The following is a 22,620-nucleotide window of genomic DNA, read 5'->3' as shown; positions in this document are numbered from 1 at the left end:
AGCAGAAAAACAGAGGGATTAGAGAAGGAAAGCACAGGGAAGCTTTAGACAAACAAACAAACAAACAAACAAATAAAAACTCAGTGCACTGCTGGGGGGAATTTTGAAGTGCCCAGGTTCCTGTTGCAGCCAGCACAGAGAGATTCTGCAGCTTTTTTTTTTTTTGGGAATGCTGGAATTCTGCAGAGTTCTCTGACAGAGACTATCTTGGTGAACACAAGGAGAAATATTGGTGTTATTTAAAAATGCCTCACTTTTCACAGCTGGGTGTAGGTGCTGTCTTGGGAGAGAGAGACTTGCATATTTTTGGGTTGTGTTTCCTTCAATTAACTAATTTTCCTGTGTGCATTTAATTTTAATGTAAATATACCTGCTGATGATTCATAAAGCCAGATGTCATCTTGGTGATTTTAATCCACTTTTTATGGGTATCATTTTATGGCTAGCAAAGTTTAGAAATGTGTTTCAATCTCTGAACAACAGTGAAAACTTCCTGCATAAAGGATTATTAATTGTCAGCTAATTGGGAGGGTGATAATCTCTGACTAAACACTAAGGCAAGGTGTTGATTTGTATTAATTGCTGAAGATCCTATTAGGGTGTTAATTCCCATTTCCTGTAACAGTATTTTGGATATTGATATATTTTTTTTTGTTGAGGTGAAGTGCTCTTCCCTGATGCTCTCAGCTCTGTGTGGTAGGGACACAAACAGGACAAGTTTAGAGATGTATAAAAAATACTGGCTTTCCTCACTTACAATTATTCACTTTATTAGAGGCTGTGGGTGTTTTATAAATGCAGGTCAACAAACAGCTCCTGCTGCAGCTTCTGCTTTCCAGGGATATTTTATGAGTGTACTTGAACACTTGGCATATATTTCATAGGAAAATCCACCCTATTTGTCACTGAGACAGACTAAATTAAAACTTGATTAGGCAATCCCAAATCTGGGTTAAGCGTTACTGTGTTTAAAACCAAATTCTTTCTGGGAGATAAGAAACGAAGAGCCTTTTTTATTTTTGGAAAAGGCTTTGAAAGCTCCAAATTTCAACTTCGTGGACTTTCACATAAGTCATTGGTGTGTTCAGATTTATAATTAATGAACACCTGGCTGAAAACACTTTTATAGAGATGGACAAATTTGTCTTGTATAATAAATAACACGAGCCAGAGCTGCTCCTCCTGCCTTGCCCTTAATCCCTCCTTTGCCAGAGCAGTTTGATGCATCTCTTTAACCATGTGACTGCTCCAGACCCAGGAGCTGAAGAGTTAAGGCACAAATAAAATCTCAAGTTCAGACTGTCAGCTTAGATAGTGCTTAGCAAGGGTCGAGGAAAAAAAGCCAGTTGTGATTTAGAAGAAAAACAGTGAGATTTGACCAATTCCATGGAATACCTTTCTTAGCCCCAGGGCGAGTGGAAGTGGTATATTAACCAAGGAATAGAGCAGAGGAGGAAAAAGGCCAAATCACATTTCTTTGAAACAAAGAGGCTTTTTACCAGGAACAAGCCTTGATAAAAATTACAGTGGCATCACAAGTCATTTCAGCCGCTCTGCCTCGGGCCATATTAGAGCAGTGAGGAAATAGGGGATGCAGCAGCCCTGAAATACAAATACAGTAGTCCCAGGAGTGTTTTTAGTATAAATAATCCCTTTTAGAATATTGTAGTGGCTTTAAGTAGGGCCAGGTGGTGGGTGCAACACCCAGGGTTGGTTTGGAAGGAGGAGAGGGAAGCGGGGTGGAGAAGCTCTGCCTGGGTGTGGGGAGTGCCCTGGGACAGCCCCAAACCCTCTGAACCTTCCCAGGTTCTGACTGATCCAGAAATCAGATTAAAATGAAGGTGAATGGATCTGTCAGGCTAAGGCAGGAGGATGTTGTGGTGTGGCTGTGACACGAGTCGCTCTAAAACAACTGTGGAGTTCTCTGGAATCGGGCAAAGTTCCTTTGGAGAGGATTCCCAGGAATCCCAGCTGTAACAGAGTTTGCTCACAGTGCTGGGGAAGGATTTTATGGAGTGTCACATCCCACTGCCATTTGTTGAACCTCCCATCTCTCCTGTCCTACATTTTGCAGACAAACTCTGGGAGCGCTTTCTCTGTCAGGAGTGAGCTGTAAATAGAGTGCAGTGGGGAAAGCAGGAGGATTAAACACACGCTCAGTTCTTTGTCAGCTTCTTGTTCTTAGAGAGAAAAGAGCACTTGAGTGGCCAGGAGAAAAGTGCCCCAAACAGCAGCTCTGTGGAGGTGCTCCCAGTGCAAACATTTATTGAAACTGGGATGAGGACAGGAGAAATGGAGAGATCTCTGCACAGAACAGTATTAACACCACCAGTTGTTTCTTGCTGTCATCACTTGCCCTTTAAAATTCCATTTTTCATAGTAATTAAACATTTCTGCAATCATCAGGACGCTGGTAGCCAGAGGAAAGGAGTTTGGCCAAGGAAAGGAGTTTAATTCTGGTTCCAAAATATCAGGAACCTGACTCCTTAGCCCAGTGGTGGGAAATACTTGGTAGACCTCTGAATTTTCCTTATTTACATGGCCCAGATGTGACAGGTGAGATGTGGATTGGCTGGATGGACACAACTGGATGGGTGCAGTCAGAAATGTGTCCCAGACACCGAGTTTGAGGTTCAGTTGCTGACATTGTCCCTGCTTGTCACAATGTTTTGCCCTTCCCAGAGCAGCAGCATCAGTTTCTGGCCCATTCCTGGTAGGAAAAATCACCTGGTAATTCCTGCTGTGACAATGTGGTCAGTGAGGTGCCAAAAAATGCCCAGGACACTGAAGAAACAAATATTTTGTGGCTTGGTGGGCTTTAGGCAGGTTGGGATGTATGGAAACATAAAATAAATCCCAAAAGGAATCCCAAAATGAGTCAGGGGCTGGCTGTAAAACCCCCCAGCATCCCATGGGCTTTGGGAGTGAACCCACAAGGAGTGGGAGAGGCATTTCCAGCTGATTTTTGGGCACAATCCTTTGCTCCCAGCCCAGATTTAGTCCGAGGAGCTTTGTCCTTGTGGAGGAAACCAGCCCAAAGATGAAAGCTGCAGCGAGTGTGAGCTCTTTTTGTGTCCCTGTGGGGCAGAGCTCGGGCAGCCCCCTCTGTGCCAGGAGGGGTTTTCACCCAGATCTTCACTTCCAGCTCTGGGACAAACATTCCTGAGCCCAACTGAACTTTGAGGCTGCTGCAAAAATGTGTGTTTGAGTGAAAAAGTCATTTGTTTGTCCAAAGCTCGGGGAGGACTCGGCTCAGTGACCCAGTGGGGTCTGTGCTAAAAGGTCTTGAGCTGGATTTGGTTTCACTGATATCGTGAGTTGGAGCATTTGGGAAACTCTTTGGCAACATCCCTGTGCGTTCTACTTGTGCTGTTTGTAATTAAAGAGTGTGTGAAATAATGAGAAAGACTTCCAAAGACTGAATTAAAAAAAAATAGACCTGATCCACTGGAAAAGATGGAAAAAAGTTTTACGGATTTTTTGGCTTTAAAATGGAGGGGTGGTAGTAGAAAAGAGCTTGAAATGCAGACATAGAAATCTGGTAAATGTGGACAGATCTGAATTTTAAAAATATCTGTGTGGTGTTCTGAGTGTTGAGGAAAATACAGTTTGGAGAGCACAGCCTCCCTCAGGAGGGCAAAAATAGGATGCAGGAAATTTTCCCCCCATTTTTGCAGAGCTCTGCTGTTCCTTCCCTGATATAAAACCAGCGAGCTTCCCCGCAATTTCTTTTTTTTTTTTGGCCGTGGCAAGGCAAACCCAACTTATCTTGGTGGCATTAAAATGTGTGCCTGTGTGTTCCTGTGAAAATAGAGCCCTGCTTTTGACACCCACCTCACGGCTCCGTCCTGTGTCCTGCATTGATTCACTGCTCCCCTTTCATTCCCCACTCCACGGGCACCATCCCCTTCTCCTCCCTGCCCTCCCTCCTCTCCTCCAGCAACGTTTGCGCCAACTCCCGTCAGGAACTGGAAATTGTTATCGATTAATATTAATATTTGGCGTGTTTGTGAAAATGCCTCTCCGTGCTGCTATTAATCTGCCGTGTTAATAATGCCAGGACTCCTGTTCGGGACCCTGGGGAAGCCACAGTGAGCAGAATGACAATGAGACGGTGACAACAGCCCCAAAGGCTGCGCTTGGCAGGGCCGCGAATTCCAATGGCCAGGGCTCCTTTTGGAGCCTCAAACGCTTTATTCTCGCTCCATGGTCTGACATCCAGCACCGAGAGAAATCTCCAGCACGGGCTGTTCGTTTTTTGGAGAGTGCATTTCTTTATTTATTCGAGCTAGGGAGCGTTTCTCCCAGCAGAGAATTTTCTCTGGCGGTCGTTTCCCAAGTTCCACTTTGCTGCGTTTTCCGCGGGGCTGGAGCGTTTCTATAGATTTTTAAAGGGGAGGGATTTTGGAGCAAAAATAAGCAAAGCACTGCAAAGCAGTGACGATTTTTCTGCACCGAGTGGAGCTTTTCTCCAGGCTTTCCTTCTCTGCCTTCCCTGAATTTTTTTTTTTTGCTGTTGTGTTATTTCTGTAGATTCTCCCCAAATGTTTGTTAGCACTCTGGTAATACACTGTGCTTATCTTGTGACACTTCACTGGAGCTTTTATCTTGTAAATAGTTCAGAGACAGAAATCCCAAATGCTGATAGTTTTTCCAGTGCCTTTAATAATAAGATAGCAGAGCTTTTTTTGGTTTTGTTTTATTTTGTTTAGTTTTTCTTAAAAGAACCAACTTTATCTACTGCACCCAAGTATGGATCAAATCAATATTTGGACGTAGCACAAATTGTAAAAATGTCAGTTTGAATTCAAATATGAAACAAAATTGTGGATTTGGGGAGATCAGGTGAAGCGAAGTTACGGACAACAAAGAACAACAACAACATTCTCTGCAGAGTTTGATTCTAAAAGGATCTTATGTGGAAATATTTTTGATGCTTGGTTGAACCAGACTTTTACTGGAAATATAATACTGGCATTTAGAGCAGAGTAATTTGGACACTTTCCCTGCTGGTTTTACTAGAGGAAAATGGGTATTAAGGAACACACTGAAATACTGTTTCGAGCTTTATTCTTCATTTCTGCCAGCAGAAATCCCTTAATAAAAGAAAACACTTAAATTTTTTTTTTTTTTTTGCTTAAAACCAAAGGCACTTGAAATCCTTAATACCTGTTCTGCTCACAGCCAAGTTCTGCAGCAACTGCTTTTAGAATGTTTATTGAAAAATGCACCCGATTAACTCTGCTCAGTCCTCGTCTGCTCTCACTGCTCCTTTCAGATCTGCTTTCTGTTTCTTTTTAATAAAAGGACTTGAAGCTGCTTCGAGAGGTGCAGTTCCAGCTAAGACAAAGCAGGGCAGAAATGTGAAACTTGAAAAATGAATATACAGAGTAAGCAGGGGAAAGGGGCTGTGTTTGCAAGGGTTTGATTTTTATGGGAGTCCTTTCTTTCCACTCATCCTGCCTCCTCCTCCTGCCTCATCCCTCGCTGTCTCTGCAATTCTGAGTATTTTTCGGCAGAAAATTGGGTTTTTAATGTGTTCTGCAGCAGTTCTGCACCAGCCAGACCCAGGGAAGTTCTGTGTATTTTGTCCTTAAATCCCAGCTGCAAAAATTTGGGCAGAGCCAGACTCAGCAGTACCTGGGGCAGGTTCCTGTGCTGGAAATGCTCAGAGCTTGCTCCTGTCTGGAATATCACACAGGGATGTGCTAAAACTTGTGGCTCCTTCAGATTTCATTTCAGTGACAGCTATAAATAAAAATTTCCATGTGCAGCCTGGCAAAAGGAAGAATTTTGGGACTGGGGGTTCAGGGAGCTTGGCCAGCAGAGTTTGGAGCAGCTGGATCCCTCAGGGATGGGTTCCTGAGCACTCACCTCCAGAATCCTGCTTACCCCATCAGCATCTTCCTGCTTCTCAAACATTCCCAAAATTCTGTGCTTTGCAGAGTGGAAGAGAAACAGAATTGGTGTTTTAAGGGAAATGAGCTGAGAGTGGAGTTTGGGCTCCTGCTGGACTGGGCTGGTGGGTTTGGTGTGGGATCAGCTCAGATCTGGCTGAGCATTCAATGATTTGGGGTGGGCAGGGTCTGAATTTTCCCATTTAGCAGAATTTAACTTGTCAGCTGGACAAAGCTAGTGACCTGTGACTCGTCCTGTCACAACTGTGCCACCCTTCCAGCTTGACCAGGGAATAGGGAAGACCAGATCTTACCCACAGCCATTTTGATCATCCCTAATTCCTTTTACTTGTAGCATTTTGGGTGTTCTCAGAGAGCTGTGAGAAGCTCTGGGTATGATCTCAGGATGGTAAAGGATTATTCCACTGAGAAATAATCTGAGTGCTTGGTGTGTCAGTGTCCTGTGGAGTTACAGGCACAAGATTCAGGAGGAATCCAAAGGGAAGAATACTGGAATTCCAAGCTGGGTATCTCTAGATATGTTCAGGAAAGTTGGCAAAACCACAGCAAGTTGTAGCAGAAGTGCCCAATGAAGTGGAAAATTAAATAAAGGTTTGTGTGAGCAGCACATTTCTCAAAGGTAAAAACAGCCCCTGTGACATTCCCTTGGCACTGTGGCGTGGGGGAAAAACCACTTCCCACTCGTGGCCACTTCCCTGCCTGGATATTTATTGCCCAAGCTTTTTTTCAACTGTTAAATTTGTGAAAATGAAGGGGTTTTGTGAGGGAACAGAAGACATAAAAAGACATTTCTCAATGGTCATTTAAAGCAAAATTTCCTCTCACTCTGGCAGTAGAGGGAAAGCTGTCAGAGCATCCTCTGAGGATCTGGTCCCAGGGGGTTTGGAATTCTCTTTGACTTCAGATCCACCAGCAAATGTTGTAGATCCCAGCAGAGCTTGGATGGAGGAGAAAAGTTCTTGCAATGAATGGGATGAAGAAATTGGGTGATGGGCTTGAGAATCTGAAATAACTGATTGTTTATTGTCCTTTCCTCACAGCATTCTCATTAATATCATCCATAGATGGAGGAAAAGCCATTTTTTGTATGACCTTGAAGCATTTAATGCTTCAGCCCCATCCTTAATGGAAGAGGAATAATTCCTCTGATAACATTTTGCCACTAATTTGCAGCTTTTCTGGCAGAAGTATTTCACACAAACTTCCAGAGAGGGTGTTGCACATTCCAACCCACAGAAGCAGATTTTCCTCATCACACAAGGCTAAGGAAAAGCGTGAGATCCCCCTGGGAATTCAGGCATTTCCCTGCCTGCAGGTTCAGGTTTGCACCCAGCAGGGAGAAGAGGCTGGGAAGGAAGGTGTGAATCCATGAGGGGGGTGAAAGTTTAGGGAGAATTCTCATTTCTTCTCATTTCAGGTGGGATTTAGAGGCTCACAGTGCTCGGGAATGCCAGGACTGCATCCAGAGCTCACTGACACCAACAGTTCCCACCACAGATGAATTTTTGGGCTGGTCCTGCCAGGCAGATGCAGCAGAGCAGGGGCTGGATTTGGGATTTCCTATTGTAGTTCAGCTGTGGCCATCAGGTGGCAATCTGACCACTGGGATCATTCTGTACTGGAGGCTCTTTGGGGTGGGTGCTCCTTGGGCTTTCCGAGCTCCTTGGTGCTTCAGGGTCGTGTCTGGCAAGCTCTGGGCTGTGCCTGCTGGCAGGGATGGGCTCCTGCAGAATTCCTGATGGATTAAGGCAGGGTGGAGGGCAGGATTGCTCAGAATCCACCTGAATTGAGGTGAGGTGAGCAGCACAACACCCCGAGGTGATGAACCCTGGCAGCAGTAATTTAGCACATCCTTAATGGGAATATTTCCTTTTTTGTTGAGCAGGGATGTGTTTTGCTGATCTGGTCCAGCTCCTCTGGCCTACAGAGGGTCAGAAAAATGACTTTATTTTTGGTCTGAGTCCCCAGAAATGGAGACAGAATCCCATCACCCCAGAGCTAGAAATGTAGGTGATTTTGTGTGAAGTAAAGAATCATGGAATCAGAGAATGCCTTGGGTTGGAGTGACCTTAAAATGACCCAGTTCCAGCCCCACTGCCATGAGCAGCTCCCACTAGAGCAGATTGCTCAATACCCCTCAAGATATTGCTCAAATATTGCCCACCTTCTTCCTCAGCAGCCATTATATCAGGGATTGTTTGGTTGGGTTTGATTGGTTTGTTTTCTTCCCTGGGGAATGTTTCTGAAGGAAAATCATGCAGAGCAGGAACCTCAGGACATCCATGGAGGGTGAAGGTGGTGGTGATGTTCCTCTTTGGGCTGGAAAAGATGTTTGAGGTCACCCCACTGCTCTTCCTGCAGAGCCAGAAAATGGAAACAAATCCCAGGCCTAATGAATATTTTCCTGATAATAATTTATATTATTATTATTAGATGTTACAATTCACAAACAGTTCTACACAACAATGAGGTTTGAATACTCACGTGTGATTTTAAACTCAGGGCTAGGAATGAGCCACAAAGTTTGGATAATGATGGAAAAACCCTTCCAGCACCCAGTTAATCCCTAAGGGAAAAGCACCTGTTGGTCTGTGCCTGTGTGGTGCCATTCTTAGCTACAAAGTCCTCTGTGAATATTTGTATTTTCTACTCTTCTGCTTGGATATTGCCTTTGGGTCTGAGGCAAAGTGTGAGTTCAGTCATTCTCCTCCTTGCTTAGAAAACACAAATACCTGGGTTTCACACAAATGTTGAATTATCCAGGTCAGTGAAACTCAAACTGTGCTGCTGATCAAGCACTGCCTGCCCAATAGAAATTAGTACTTGGGATGTTCTTTAAATATTCCCAGAGAAGAAGTCAAAGCAGCTCTTTGCAGTCTGTGAGTGTAAAAAACGCTCAGCCATTTCAGATAATTGGGTATTTCCACAGCAGAATTAGATATCTAACAACAACAACAATAATTAAAACAGGAATAATGACAATAAAAATAATAACAAACACATTAAAAGCCAAATACAACAAACCCACCCCAAAACCAAACACATTATTTCACCTACCGCCATTTCCTTTAACATCAGCTTTGCTTTTCCTTTCATTGCAGCTGCTAAACAGATTATTCATGAGGTCTCTTACCACCAACTAAACCATCCCTCCCATTGTTGCCAGCCCCTCATTGATGTCACACAGATTTTCAGCCCATATCTGATTATCTGTGGAAACAACCTTTCAATGAGCCTTTTTATCGACTCGTTTCACTGTGCAGAGCTTTGGGGGGGACTAATTTTAGTTTCATGACAATAACAATAAGGTCAAGTTGTATTTCTGTGCTGCTTGTCACCCAGGCAGACATTCCAGGGGGGCAGATGTGGGACAGCGTGGTTGTCACTGTTGTCACCACGTCTGGCTCTCCAGCTGGGTTGGGATGGAGCTCAGGAGAACTGGGGGTTGTTCCTGGAAAATGAGATGTTCTCTGCTTTTTAAATTTTTTTTTAAATGTATTTTTTAAACTTAACCAGTTGTGGGATACCTGGGGGGAAGCTGAGAGGAGCCCTGCAGGTGAGGAGTGGCTCAGTGGGGACAATCTGGAAAATTCTGTGGAATAATCAAAGCTGAACCCCAGCTGTCAGATTTGCCCTAAATCCCTGGAATAAACAGAACCCCAGGACAAGATCAGCTCCCTCATCTGTGGGGCTCAGCCTGGAGAAAAAGAGACTCAAGGGGAACCTTTTTTTCACACAGGAGGGTGCAGCCAGGTGGGATTGGGTTCTGCTGCAGGGAACAGGGACAGGAGCAGAGGGAATGGCCTCAGGCTGGACACCAGCAGGAATTTCCCCATGGAAAGGGTGCTCAGGGATTGGAACTGCCCAGGGAGGTGCTGGTGTCACCATCCCTGGAGGTGTCCAAGGAAGGACTGGAGATGAGGTGGGCATCAGTCCCAGCTTGGATTTGGTGATCCTGGAGGTCTCAGAGATTCTGGGATTCTGTGAAATCCACAGAAAAGGGCCAGGTTTGGGCACAGCTCGGATTTTCCCTGGCTGTTAATCAGTGCTGGGTATAATTTGTTGATCTCAGTGCTGGGCTGTGCTGAGGAACCCAACGTTCCCACACCTGCCTGGCTGGGGTTCTGCTCCCACAGATGCCACCTGGAAACTCTGGTGTCACACCTATCGTGACCTGAAATTGTTGTTTCATTGTCATTTCGTGCCTGTTGACACTCCCTGGTGATTTAACAACTGAAAATACACATTTATCTATCTTTTGATGATGAAATAAGAGGTCACTCAGATGAACGATCAGCTTCACTGTTAATTAAAATTTAATCAGAACTGCCCTGGTTATCCCACAGAAGAAATTAAATTAACAGTGTTCTGTAAGGTATCTTTGTACTTTGCTTGTACCCTCTGGAAATTTTCACAGGTCGTGCTCCAATAAACTCAGTTTTGCTCTTCAACTCAGTTGGAATTCCTGTTCCTTAAGTGCAAAAGAGGCTAATCATAGAGCAGAAAATAATTTGACTTGCTAATACTGGGTGAGAAAACATTTACTGCAACCACAAATATTTTCAGGATGATGGAGTATCTCATGTTCATGAAAGCTTGGTTCTGGTGACATGTTTGAGTAGGGAGGGCTGCACTTTCTAGCAGAGGAAACCCATGTCAGCTGCAGCAGGCAGCTCCCTGTTCTCCAAAAGCTGGAGCGAAAAAATGTTGGCAGAGGAATCAAAATCCTCCTCTTTAGTCGAGCCTGCCACCAGGTTTCTTAGGCATGAACTCAGGAAAATCTTTATTAGGCATTAAAAAAAAAAAAAAGAGAGAAATAGAGGGGGAGATGTGTCTTGCAGACAGAAGGTGCATTCTGAGGTTAGCGCAGAGATGAATTATAAATACCTCAAGTCGAGCCGTGCTTTTCCAGCTATTCTTCCCTGATGGCAGCTAGCTGGGAGCCAGTGAAAAGAGTGATTTTGGTGGGGTGCTGCTCCCCCCTGGTGACATCAGGGGTCAGGCATTAGCGGTGCCCCGCGGGAGCGCCCACAAAGCGGCGGTTGTTGGGTTTGTTATCGTGGTGGGAGCTGCAGCACGCCCCTGCTGCCTCGTGGAGACAGGGCAAACCTGCTCCCAAAATACCCCAGCTACTTCTGCTGGGTGACAAATTGTGTTTTTCTTTCCCCCCTTTCATGTTTTGTTCGCCCACCACCACCCTTTTTTGCTTTTTGGATGAGAAAGCTCAGTTTTCATTACATGAATGGCCTTGCTTAGAAATTGATTTCCCTTGGAAAAATCCCCAAACTTTATTGCCCTCTGTGTGTCCAGGGTTTTCACTGGAGGACAAGGCTTCAAACTGACAGAGAGTAGGGCTGGGTTAGAGATTAGCAAGGAATTGTTCCCTGTGAGGGTGGGGAGTGCCCAGGGCAGCTGTGGCTGCCCCATCCCTGGAATGTCCAAGGCCAGGCTGGATGGGGCTGGGAGCAGCCTGGGACAGTGGGAGGTGTCCCTGCCATGGCAGGGGTGGCACTGGGTGGATTTAAGGTCCCTTCCAACCCCAAGCACTCCAGGATTTGGTGATGCAGAGCAGGGATGCTCTGTGAGCTGGGAGCTCCCAGCCACAGCTGCTGCTGTGGGCACACAGAGCAGGAACCCCAAACTCCAGGCAAACACTTCTCACCAAACTTGGATTTCCCCCAAATTTATTTCTGGGGCTTTTTTTCCCCCATTTTACAAAATACACTGAGCCAATTAGAGCAAGGAGTGGTTAAAGGGAACCTCAACCACCTCTTCTATTTTCTTCCCTCTTTCCAAAAGTGCAAACAGCACAGGAGCCCTGATCCCACAGAGCACATCAGCCCCATTTCTGAGCACCCCATATCAGTGCCCTCCCCTCAGCCCCTCCAGGGAGGTTTTTATCCTTTAGAAACGTGCCAAACCTTACCCCAGGCAGAGATTAACCAATGTTCACGCGAGTGTCTCAGTGTGTTTTGTTCTGCTGTTTCCCCTTTTAGGTGACAGCGAGATTGTAAATAATATGTACGAGACCGACCCCGATCTCCTTGCTGGAGAGAGCGCAGAGGAGGAAACTGAGGACAGTATAATGTCCCCCATCCCTGTGGGACCTCCGTCACCCTTCCCCACCAGTGAGGACTTCACTCCCAAGGAGGGCTCACCCTATGAAGCTCCCGTCTACATTCCTGATGACATTCCAATCCCACCAGATTTTGAACTCAGAGAATCTTCGATCCCAGGGGCAGGGCTAGGGATTTGGGCCAAAAAGAAGATTGAAGTTGGGGAAAGATTTGGACCCTATATGGCAGTGCAGAGGAGCACATTAAAGGAAACAAACTTTGGATGGGAGGTAAGCGTGTGGAATGTGGGCACCACATTCCTTTGTCTTCTCTGCCAAGTGTTTGTGGAGCTGGACTGAGCCTGGTGGCCTGGGGACAGAGGTGGTGACTTTGCTGATGCCGTGTTTCCCTGAGTAACTTTCCACCCCCATTACCTGAAGGATTTAAAAAATCAGCAGAAATCCCTTTGAAGTTCGCTTGCTGGCCCACAAAAACTGCTGGAGCACCGTTTTGGAGTCTGGTTTTGAATGATGTCGGGTCACTCCATCAAGTGCTTGTCATTCCCAAATTGTGTTCGGGAGTTGTCGCGTGGAGGGAATGGGATTAATCGCATCATGTTTGGTGGTTGGGGGTGTTACCTTTGACTCCCAGCCCGTGTCAGCAGTGCAGGCATTAATAACTGGGCAGGGGAAAATAGCATGTACCCATTAACAGCCCCTGTGTTCTCGAGTTCTTGTGCTGCAGCAAAGATGGAGAGATGTGAAAGTCAATTTTTCCCCAAGAGCTGAACAAAACCCAGCTCTGTCCCACAGCTCCCATCTTATCTTTCTCCCTGCTTTTCTGGGCTCGTCCCAGAAATCATCTCACATTCTTCTGCTCCTATATTCTTGATTAGAGAATACCTAGATCCATAATTATCCTGAAATATTAATTAACAGTGAAGTGTTTCCTGGGATTTCTGCTCTGTGCTCACACTCCTATCCCAGTGTCATTATCAAATATATAATTCCTTCTTTCTAGCCCCAGTGCCCACCCCAATATTCCACCCCCTGCTGCCATGGGAGCTGCTGGCTCTTTGTGTCTGGGGCACTGGGGGCAGAGAGGTTTCCTGTTGGGATTTTGCTGTAGGATTGGTGAGGTCTATCCCAAAAAGTGGGAGCTGAATTTTCCCTCATTTTTCCCTGGGTGAAACAGTGACTTTTCCCTTTTTCACCACCAGGATTTGCAGGGTGGGAAGCAGCTGAGGGCTGGAGCTGGGAGGTTTTCCCAGGAAAAGGCACCAGTGCAGTGACAGAACCTTGTTTTCTTAGAAACACAGGTCAGAAAAACCAGGCTGAAGCACTAACAGTTTAAATTGTCCCTGATTATATTTGCACTCTTGATTGTGAAGTCAAAAATCAGTGAGCAGTGAGACCCAGTGAAGCCCAGAGAAGCAGGTCCAGATGTTTGTGTTTTGTTTACTTTTACAATGCGTCTGAAGTGCAGGAAACAGCAAAAACCTCGTGTTTTGAGAATGAAACTCAATTGTGTTTTGTTGCTCTGCAGTAGGAAGTGTCTGAAGAGCTAAAATCAGAGTTTGGTTGAATGATTGAGTGGAGAGTTTCCTTTTCCTTCTATCCTGGTGCAGGGAAAAGAGGGGAATTCAGCTGAGTTTTGATCCCCTCTCTCCCCTCCAATGACATTCCTCAGAAATTCCTCTTGGTGTTGGCTTCTATTGTGAATATCATTGCAGAATATTTGATAAGTATTGCTGTATGAGCATCGAAAGGGGAGGGAGTTGGAAAAATCCCTTTTGTTTTACTGGCAATAGATGGTCTGGTTCAGGGGGGCTGTAGGTGTGACGAGCTGAAGATTCCTGGGGAAGGTATTGATCACTTCCAAGTGCCTCTGAAAATAAGGATAATTTTCCTCTAGGAATACGCCCTATTAATTATTTGTAGGCTGCAATGTGAAAGATGAATCCTCTTTTTCTGACCCAATCATTGATAGGTGGCTTTGTTGTTTCAATTTATATTTTTGCTTTATTCTGTTTAAAGGCTGATTTTTAGGAACAAAGTGCAATCCTCACTGGCTGGCAGAACTGGAACAGTGCAAACCCTTTTTTCTCTGACCTTGGCAAAACGTTGTCCTTGCGTTTCATAATTCTGATAAAAGTTGGTATTTACACTCATGATTTCCAGAAAGGTTCCTCACATCCCCACTGCTCTGATAGGAGCTGCATTTATCAATTCCCGTTGACTTTGTGATACAATTTCTTTTTGTAGTGTGATTGAGCAAACTTAACTTTTCCTCTCTGGGGCACTTGTCCCATTCCAGCAGCGTGGCTCTGTCCCCTGCTGGGGCAGGGACATTCCACACCTCTAAGGAAGGGCTTTGTCCTCCCCCAAGGTGTCCTCAAACCCCCTCTGCTCCTCCTTGCAGGTACAGTAATTTCATGATTATAAGCTGCACCATTTTGACTAAAATTTTGGTCTGAACCCAAAGTGCGGCTTATAATCAGGTGTGGCTGATATATGGACAAAGAAGGAAAAGTTGCTGTTTTAGTTTGGAGGACAGTTGTCTGCTGAGAAAGGCAGGAGCTTCTCTTTGAAATGGAGAATGTAAACCCCCTCCCTCCAAATTATTATAATTTTGAAATCAAGGGGCTCTCAGGCAAAGATATGGGAATTAGGAATAACAGTTCTTTACTAGGGAAATTAAAATAGAAATACAGCACTACAAAGAACAAACCCCAAACCCTGACACAGTCAGAGTACAACCTGACACCCGTCAGTCAGGCAGGGTGTTGGCAGCAGTCCCATCCCATGGTGGCTGCATCCTCCTGCAGTGACAGATGTGGCTCAGCTGGAGCAGTGCTCCTGTACAAGGTGCAGTTTCCCTCCGCAGCTCCAGTGGTGATGTGGAGAAATCCGGTTTTCCTCTGGAGTCCAGTGGAGAAAGGGGCTCCCTTAGTGTCCCAAAACCTCTGTTTTTATCTTGGTAAGAAATGTTGGGCTCTTCCCCCTGGCTGGAGCAACTCCCAATGGGATGCAGTAATTTTATCAGTGCCACAGTGGGACTCAATGGCCATGAGCAGAAAATGACTGGCTGGAGGAAGGATGGGTTGTGAAAAGATAAAGAACAATGCCCCAGCTGGTTTATAAAACATGGCCATGAACAGGAGATATCTCCTTTGGAAATAAAGAACACTGCCCCAGCTGGTTTCAATGGATGCCCATTAGCAGAATATCTCCCACGGAGATCAGGATCACTGCCCCACCCTCAACAGATGGTGACAGAACAGACACCTTTGATCACACTCTGGATTGGAATGTGCGGCTTATAATTGTGAAATTACTGTACTTCTTGAATTTTCCATTTCCCACAGCATTTAAGGACATTTCAGGGACCTGTTTTCATTCAGGATTTCACTGGGGAGCAACATCCACTAATCCCTTCGTGTGCTGGGCAGGAATTCACGGAATAAACTCTGCTGGGTGCTTGGGATGGAAGGTTGGAAAAGCCCTGAGATGTTCTAGGCAGCTCTACCTGATAGCAAATTAGGAATTGGCAACTTGGGATGGGTTTGCATCCTCTGCTTGTAAAATTGAGCAGGCAGGAAATGGGAAATGAGTGAAAAAAAGAGAAAGGGGAGGAATTTTTTTTGTTGGCTTTTGCTTCCATGTGCTCTTTCTTTCAGTGGTCATAAGTCCAACAAATCAAAGATTTGTAGGATCATAAAGAATGTTCCTTCTGCAGTTTAGCATTGGTTTTTTGGTCAGTATTTCTCTGGAATTTGTAGTTTTGTCAGTGGGTTGAATGCTGGCGTAAACTTCCACACAACTCCTTGTTATGGCCAATTAGAATTATTCCATTTGAGCTGCCTCTCATATTAGGAATTTTCTTCTGTTCTTCACACCCACCCACTTCTCTATTCATATTTCTCAGGTCATTTCCTGTGGCTGATAATCTTGATAATCCCACTTTTGTGCACACCTCACTCCCCAAACTCTGAAAACCTGGTTTTGTGTTTGTTTTAAGGAATCATCAGCTCCTTAGTTTAAACAGTGCCTTTGGCACTTGCCCTCATCACAGGAAATTTATTGTCAGGCTTTGACTAAACTGGGAGTTCACTGGGAGTGGAATTGGCTGCACAGTGGCCATTCCTCAGCACCATCTCAGTTCTGCTAGAAAACTCTGATTTTGTTGTCATACACGCCATGCTTCATAATTAATGTCTGTTCTTTCTGATTTCTGCATTAAAAACCAAAATTAAACAGCATTTTGGGGGTTGGAAAATGTGCTCTGGAGGGCTTTGATGTGAGAATGGATCTTTCTCTTTTCAAAGTCCAGTAAGGGCAGATTTGTGAAAATGAAAATGAAACAGAGCAGTGAGTTGTACCTTGAAGTCCTCAAGAAATTCAGTTTGTTTTTGGAGGCAGGGCCAGCCCTGTTTCCATCTGAACTCCTTGCTCCACTCTCTAAAACTTTCATCTTCACTCATTCACAGCCCAGAACATCCATGGGAATGGAGAATGCTGTGTTTTACTGCCATACCTTGAGAAAGGATGTGTAATTATCTTTATTGTAGGTGTTTTTCCTTTCAGAGGGGAGCTGATGGCTGGGACACGTGTCCTGCCTTATCTGCAGCACAGCCTCCTATCTGCCTCCAGCTTTGCTTTGTGGGATATGTTTGAAAAAATATTCTTTGAATTAAACCACACCTATCATTCAAGGGCTTTTTGGACACGGGATGGCAGCGAGTGATTCATGCTCATCTCACAGAAATAAATCAGATGTGATAAATGCAGATAAATCCTGCCCCCAGCCCCTCCCAGGGATGATTCAGGACCTGTTGGGTGCTTTCCCTCATTCCCTGACACTGCTGTGCTGATGGTGCCATTTCACCTTTTTATTTTTTATTTTTTTTTGTGAAAGACACGACCCCACCTGGCAGCCCTGTGATTATTGAGTGTGACCTGATTGCATTTCCCCTGCTCCCATTCCCCCACCGAGCACAGCCCTGCCAGCACCCCCAATAAATCACAGTGGGTTGGTGCTTTATGGCCTCTGGGACCCGAGGAAAATGAAAATAAAATAATTACATAATGATTTCGATCGCTTTGGATAAATAATGGTATTTATCACGGCGCTGTTAATTTTCCTAATTGAGAGGAGAATGAGAATCTCATCCTGGGGGGAAATTTAGCACCTGGGTTGTGGGAGATGTGGAAGCAGTCATGATTTTAGCTCAGTTTGCTTCACAGGGAAAACACCACTGATAAATGCAGTTTGTTTTAATTTATATTTTAATTTATTTTTAAATTTATATTTTAATTTATATTTTAATTTATATTTTAAGAGAGGTTATTTGCTGGAGCACAAAGACTTCTCTCAGCTGAAGTGTCAGAGCCAGGCTGCTCCTTTACATAGGAAAAATAAATAAATGCTTTCATTTCCTACCTGAGGGGGGGAAGGTGGAGCCTGTCCCATGGAAGACAAATAACTGGGGAAAAAAAACAGGAGCCAGCAGCTGAGGATGCAGCAGAGGGAAAACTGCTGGGTTTTGAGCCACTTTAAAGTGTCACTGACTCCCAGAGGTCCAACTTCCCTATTCCTACAGAATTTAAAATTTTAGCAGGAAAAATGAAATTTTTTATTTTCTCTGCTTTTTAGAAATACTCCAAAATGCCCAGGGAAATTTACTTTATATGATTGGCCTTAAATGCTGGGAGGAGAATTATACTGCATTTTTCTTGAATGCCATAAATATTAAAAATAAGATTTAAATATTTAAAATATTTAAATAAAAATATTTTTGAAAATCTTCGAAATTAAAATACATTTAAAAATTATCTTTAAAATATAAAACTAGGAAGGAACCTCTAAGCACAGAGATGGTTTGGTCGTGTTTCCCAGCTCAGATCTTACAGGAATTCCTTCATTTCCCTTTCAAATTGATCCAGCTGAAGCTGAGTCTGTCCTGTCCTAGCCAGAGATGCTGAAAGGAGTGTGAGTTTTTAAATGAGTGAAGAAATCCCCAAAGCTCCTCCTGCCCTCGCTGGGCTCTCAGCTGGGCCCTGGGAGGATGTGATGACATTTCCTGCTCCTTTTCCTCCCCTCATTCATTCATTTTCCCTTCCCTTTGCCTGGGGAATGATGTTCCTGCAGCAGCTTCTCTCCCTGGGGGGAAAAGGAGAGAATTGTTGGTTTTGTTGTTTTCCTGAATTGTTGTTTTCCAACCCTCACCCCTGCCCTTGCAGAAAATCTCTGAGGAATTCTGTGTTACCTGCACAACAAATATCTCCCATGCAAGGCTCCTTCCCAATTTCCCACACCTGCCAGGCTGGAATCACTCTGAAAATGAAATAATCTGCAGGTTCATGAAGAAAAGAGAATGTCACAGCACCCTGGGACTGCCCTTCATAGCTGCTAAGAGCATCCTCTATTAGAATTTTTATACACATGGATAAAAAACTGCAGAGAAACTTAGAAAGCTTAAGTGAAGAAAAAAATAATCTCAAGGAAGAAAAATAAGTTCCTGACCTCTAAATATTTTAGAGATTTTTTAAAATTTTATTAATTTTAATTATTTTAAATATTTAAATTTTTAAATTGCATTTAAAGCTCAGCTTAGTACATACTCAGTGCCATCTCTCTCCCAGGGAGCAGAGCATCAACATTTTTATTTTCCCCACAGGATCTGGGCTTTGTTCTGGTGTCAGGGGCCACCAAAGGAAGGGGAAGGCTCAGCTCCAGGTGCTGGCAATTGTGGGGCTGTTTCCTATGGCTGGAATTCAAACCAAGGCAGGAGGAACAAGGACTGGCTGGGGATTGAGAGGAAGAAGTGATGGAATCCCCCATTGTCTACAGCTCCACTTTTTGGGGGGTTTAATTTAATAAATTCCACCCTGGATAAAAGTGAAAAATGCACCTTATGGCATCCAAGTGAAAGGACTGAAATTTGTCCAGTTTTTTGACATTTCCCCAAGTGCTTCAGTGCCAGGGTTAAGAGAGTAAAGCCTTTTTTAGGCCCAAGAATGCCAAGACAAGTTGCTCTATCTTAGGCATGGGCTAAAACATGGGTATATAAGGAATTAAGGGAAAAAAAGAAGAGACAGGGGAAGGGAATGACTAAGAATACCTCCTGATATTTCTCCTTTATTTCCATAAGGGGTAATAACTCATGAGCAATCCGGCAGAGGGCACTTTCTTTAAATAGAACATTCTGATTCACAAGCAGAAAAAGGAAATAAATATTTTCCTTTCGTCTTCAAGAGCCATCCCTGAATACCAGCTCCTGAAGCAATATTTTATCAGCCACACGTTCAAAAAGGAGAAAGAAGCAGAAAAATCCCATGAACAGCTCAGTGGTGACCACAGTGGTTTGGAAAATAGCTTTTTTTTTCCCATTGTCAAAAGTCAGGGCACTGAAATTCCTCTGCAGGGAAATCCAACCTGGGTTTTGTCCTCTCCCAGCAAAGCCTGGAACACGGGGAGGCTTTTGTGAAGGAAATGATCAGTGAGGGAAACCATAAATATACATGGGCTCTGAAGCAGGCAGCGCTCTGGGGATCCTCTCAGAGGCAGCTTGGGAAGGTGGGAGAGAGGCAAAATAATTCATTTTGGGGTTTTCAGGCTGCTGGGACCAGGCACAGTTGGTTTTTTGGGAATCAGCTCCTCCCTGCTCAGAGATGTTGATGTGGGACTGGGGCACTGAGAGCTCCAGGGATGTGCAGCAAATCCCATCTGAGCTCCTGGTCCATCCCCAAGCCTGAGAGTTCAACATTCAATCCCTTTACCTCGACCTGTGCCATGCAAGAAGCACCAGCAGCGAATTTTCCCCGAGTAAAATGTTGTGTTAATTACTTTTAAAGAGTGGGAAAATCACATTCTCTGCATAATTTGGCACCGTCCTCCTCTTCCCATGGCAAATACAGAGCAGCACCACAGATCTGCAGGGCTGCTAAACGTAGCAAGGCTGACTTTGTTAGGATTTTTGTTGGGATTTAGGGCTTCACACATTTTGGCACTTCAGTTGTTTCTTGTCTAGCTCTGGAAATGCCAGGGACTTCTTTTATTTAGGGATGGAAATGAAGGGTTGGGTCCATTGCTTTTTTCTGAAGGGTGGACTTAACACAGCCCTTAATTATTCACCTTTTCCTATTTTTGTGTGCTCATTATTCCTTTTTTTTTTGTGTGTTCATAATTCCTATTTTTTGTGTGTTCATAATTCCTATTTCCCTGTGTTCATTATTCCTTTTCCTGTGTGTTCATTATTCCTTTTTCCATGTGTTCCATCCCAGCAAAGTGCTGGGACCTGTGCAGAACGGGACCCACCCAGCTCTGAGAGGGCTCAGCTCTGCAGAACAAGGGCTGCTTGTCCAGGGAAGGTGTGAAGCTGAGTTTGAGTCATTTTTAGAAACGTGAATGGAAGAACCAGGGCTGCAGAGGAGGCCCTGGGGTCAGCCAAGGTGGGGAATTGGGGTGGGAAGAGCATTTCCAGAGCAGGGGCTGTTTTTGGAGGATTATTCCCAGTCATGGGATCTCTCTCCAGTTGTCACCGAGCCCCAGCTGATTTTTGGGGCATCCCTGTAAATTCCCCACCCTGGTTGGGCTGTGCAGCTCTCCTGATTTCCTTTTGTCCTCAAAGCAAACAGACAGGAAAGGAATCCTGGAAGGGTTGGAAGTGACATTAAAGCTGATCCCATCCCACCCCTGCCATGGCAGGGACATTTCCACTGTCCCAGGGTGATCCAAGCTCCATCCAACCCAGCCTTGGGCACTTCCATGGATCCAGCACAGCCACAGCTGCCCACAGTGACTTCCCCACCCTCACAGGGAGGGTTTTTTTCCTAATCCTAATCTAACCCTCCTCTCCTTCACTTTGAAGCCATTCCCCCTTGTCCTGGCACTTCAGGCCCTTGTAAATAATTTTTTCTCCATCTTTTTTTGTCAGCTCCCTCCAGGGTGCTGGAAGGCCACCATCAGGCCACCTTCTGTTCTCCAGGCTCCAAGGACTGTCCTGTTCTCCAGGACAATCCCAGCAGAGCTGCTCCATCCCTCTGCTCCTCCTGGAGCCTCCTGTGGAATTTCTCCAGGATCTCCAGGGCTGGAACAGAGCGGGGCTCAGCTCCAGGGATGGAGCTGGAATTGGTTTCCAGAGAGGTGGCAGTGGGCTGTGACCCTTGGGTGTGTCTGCAGTGCTGGGGATGTGCAGGTTCCACAAAGGAATCAGCAGAACTCCAGGGTGGCTCCTCACAGCTCACCATCAATTCCTCTGCTTGCCCAGAAAGGCACAAAAAGCCATTAAAGAAAATAAAGAGTTTTCCACTCAGGAGTGCTGTCACCCAGTGTCCTGCTCCTGCTCTCTCCTTGCTGGGGTTTATTTTGGCTGCTCCTGGCCACGTTTTGCTGAGGAAATAAATCCCTGGAGGGGATGCCTGGAGCCCCAGCGGTGCAGCCCTGACCTCTCAGAGCCACCTCTGTGTTTGGTGTATTTTACAGCCTGTCTGGGCCAGCTTCAGCCCCTCTGTGCCCGTGGAGCACCGAGACATTTCCCTCAGAGGTTTTTCCTCCCTGTGGCTCTGCCCAGGTGCCGTGAGCTCCTTCCCTTCGGAGAGCGCCCTGCTTTAATCGCACATCTCATTGTGCCATCCCTGCTCAAAAATACCTACATCTCACCCCTGTCCCCCACCTCCCTTTTCCCATTTAGATCTCCCTGAAGCCCATTCTCCCTTATCAGCACAGTAATTTTGTGAGCAGAGCTTGGATTTCTGCCGTTTAGGCCCCGGCCATTGTCTGTCGCAGCTGCAGTCAAGATAAACCCTCACCCAGAACAAAGTTGGAATGACCTTTTACAAGCAGAATCTGCCTTGTTTCCCTCCAGACTAATTTATCAGCCTTCATTTCAGCCTAGTCTCTCAGCAGAGGCCTGAAAGAACATTACAGAGAGCATGAATGAACAGGGGGATTAAGATGCTTGGCTAGTCCCTCTTTTTCATCAGACACCTTCTGGATTTGCTGGGATGTAAGCTGTAAATGACCGTAAGTGCTGAACTGCCTTCAACTTGGAGCAAGGGGAGGGGGGGGAGCCACCACAGCCAAATGTTTGGAAAAGAAGAGTGATGTGAGGAGGCAGAGAGTGGAGCAGTGTCCCCAGTCCTTTCCAAGTCCTTTCCAAGTCTTTTCCAAGGGATCCGTGTCCATCCTCAAGCAGGGCAAGGAGGGGAATCCTAGAATCCTTCAGAACTGCCAACAAGGCAAATTTAAACCCCATTTATTGATTCAAAGCAAGTTTTAAAATTCTGGGTTGCACCCGGAGTGTTTTGGTGCAGCACAGCAGCAAAACTTTTCTCGTGAGTGAGATTTTAACGCTGCAAGGGGGGAAATTTTTGGAATTGGACTTGACAGGTGTCGAAGATGCCAACAGGAAAGCCATGATTCTCCTGTAGCTGACAGCAGCCACAGTGTGAAGGGATTGCTGTGAGGAGGGGAGTAAATATTTGTCTCTTGAAGGAGGGGAGAGTTGTCAGCTGTAGCTGGGGTGAATTTCCTGTGGGTGCCACACAGGCAGCTTCAGTGGGACTGGATAATTCCACCCCTAAACACCATAAAACACCACATTCTGTTTTCCTGCTTGCACCTTTTAGCTTCCTCCATCTTTT

General features: G+C 45.2%; 1 protein-coding gene across 2 annotated transcripts in view; it reads left to right on the top strand.

Annotated features, from left to right (window-relative positions):
- The window catches only part of PRDM16 (PR/SET domain 16), a 308,495-nt gene that overhangs the window by 98,477 nt on the left and 187,398 nt on the right, over positions 1-22,620 (top strand). For both annotated transcript variants that reach the window (XM_033079706.1, XM_033079708.2), the window contains exon 2: positions 11,915-12,264. In XM_033079706.1, the coding sequence (XP_032935597.1) occupies positions 11,915-12,264 (350 nt within the window). The remainder of the gene's footprint in view (positions 1-11,914; positions 12,265-22,620) is intronic.

The sequence above is a fragment of the Catharus ustulatus genome, chromosome 24, assembly GCF_009819885.2.
Source record: "Catharus ustulatus isolate bCatUst1 chromosome 24, bCatUst1.pri.v2, whole genome shotgun sequence".
Taxonomy (NCBI): domain Eukaryota; kingdom Metazoa; phylum Chordata; class Aves; order Passeriformes; family Turdidae; genus Catharus; species Catharus ustulatus.
The sequence above is the reverse complement of the archived record's forward strand: the minus strand, read 5'-3'. Positions and strand labels throughout refer to the sequence as shown.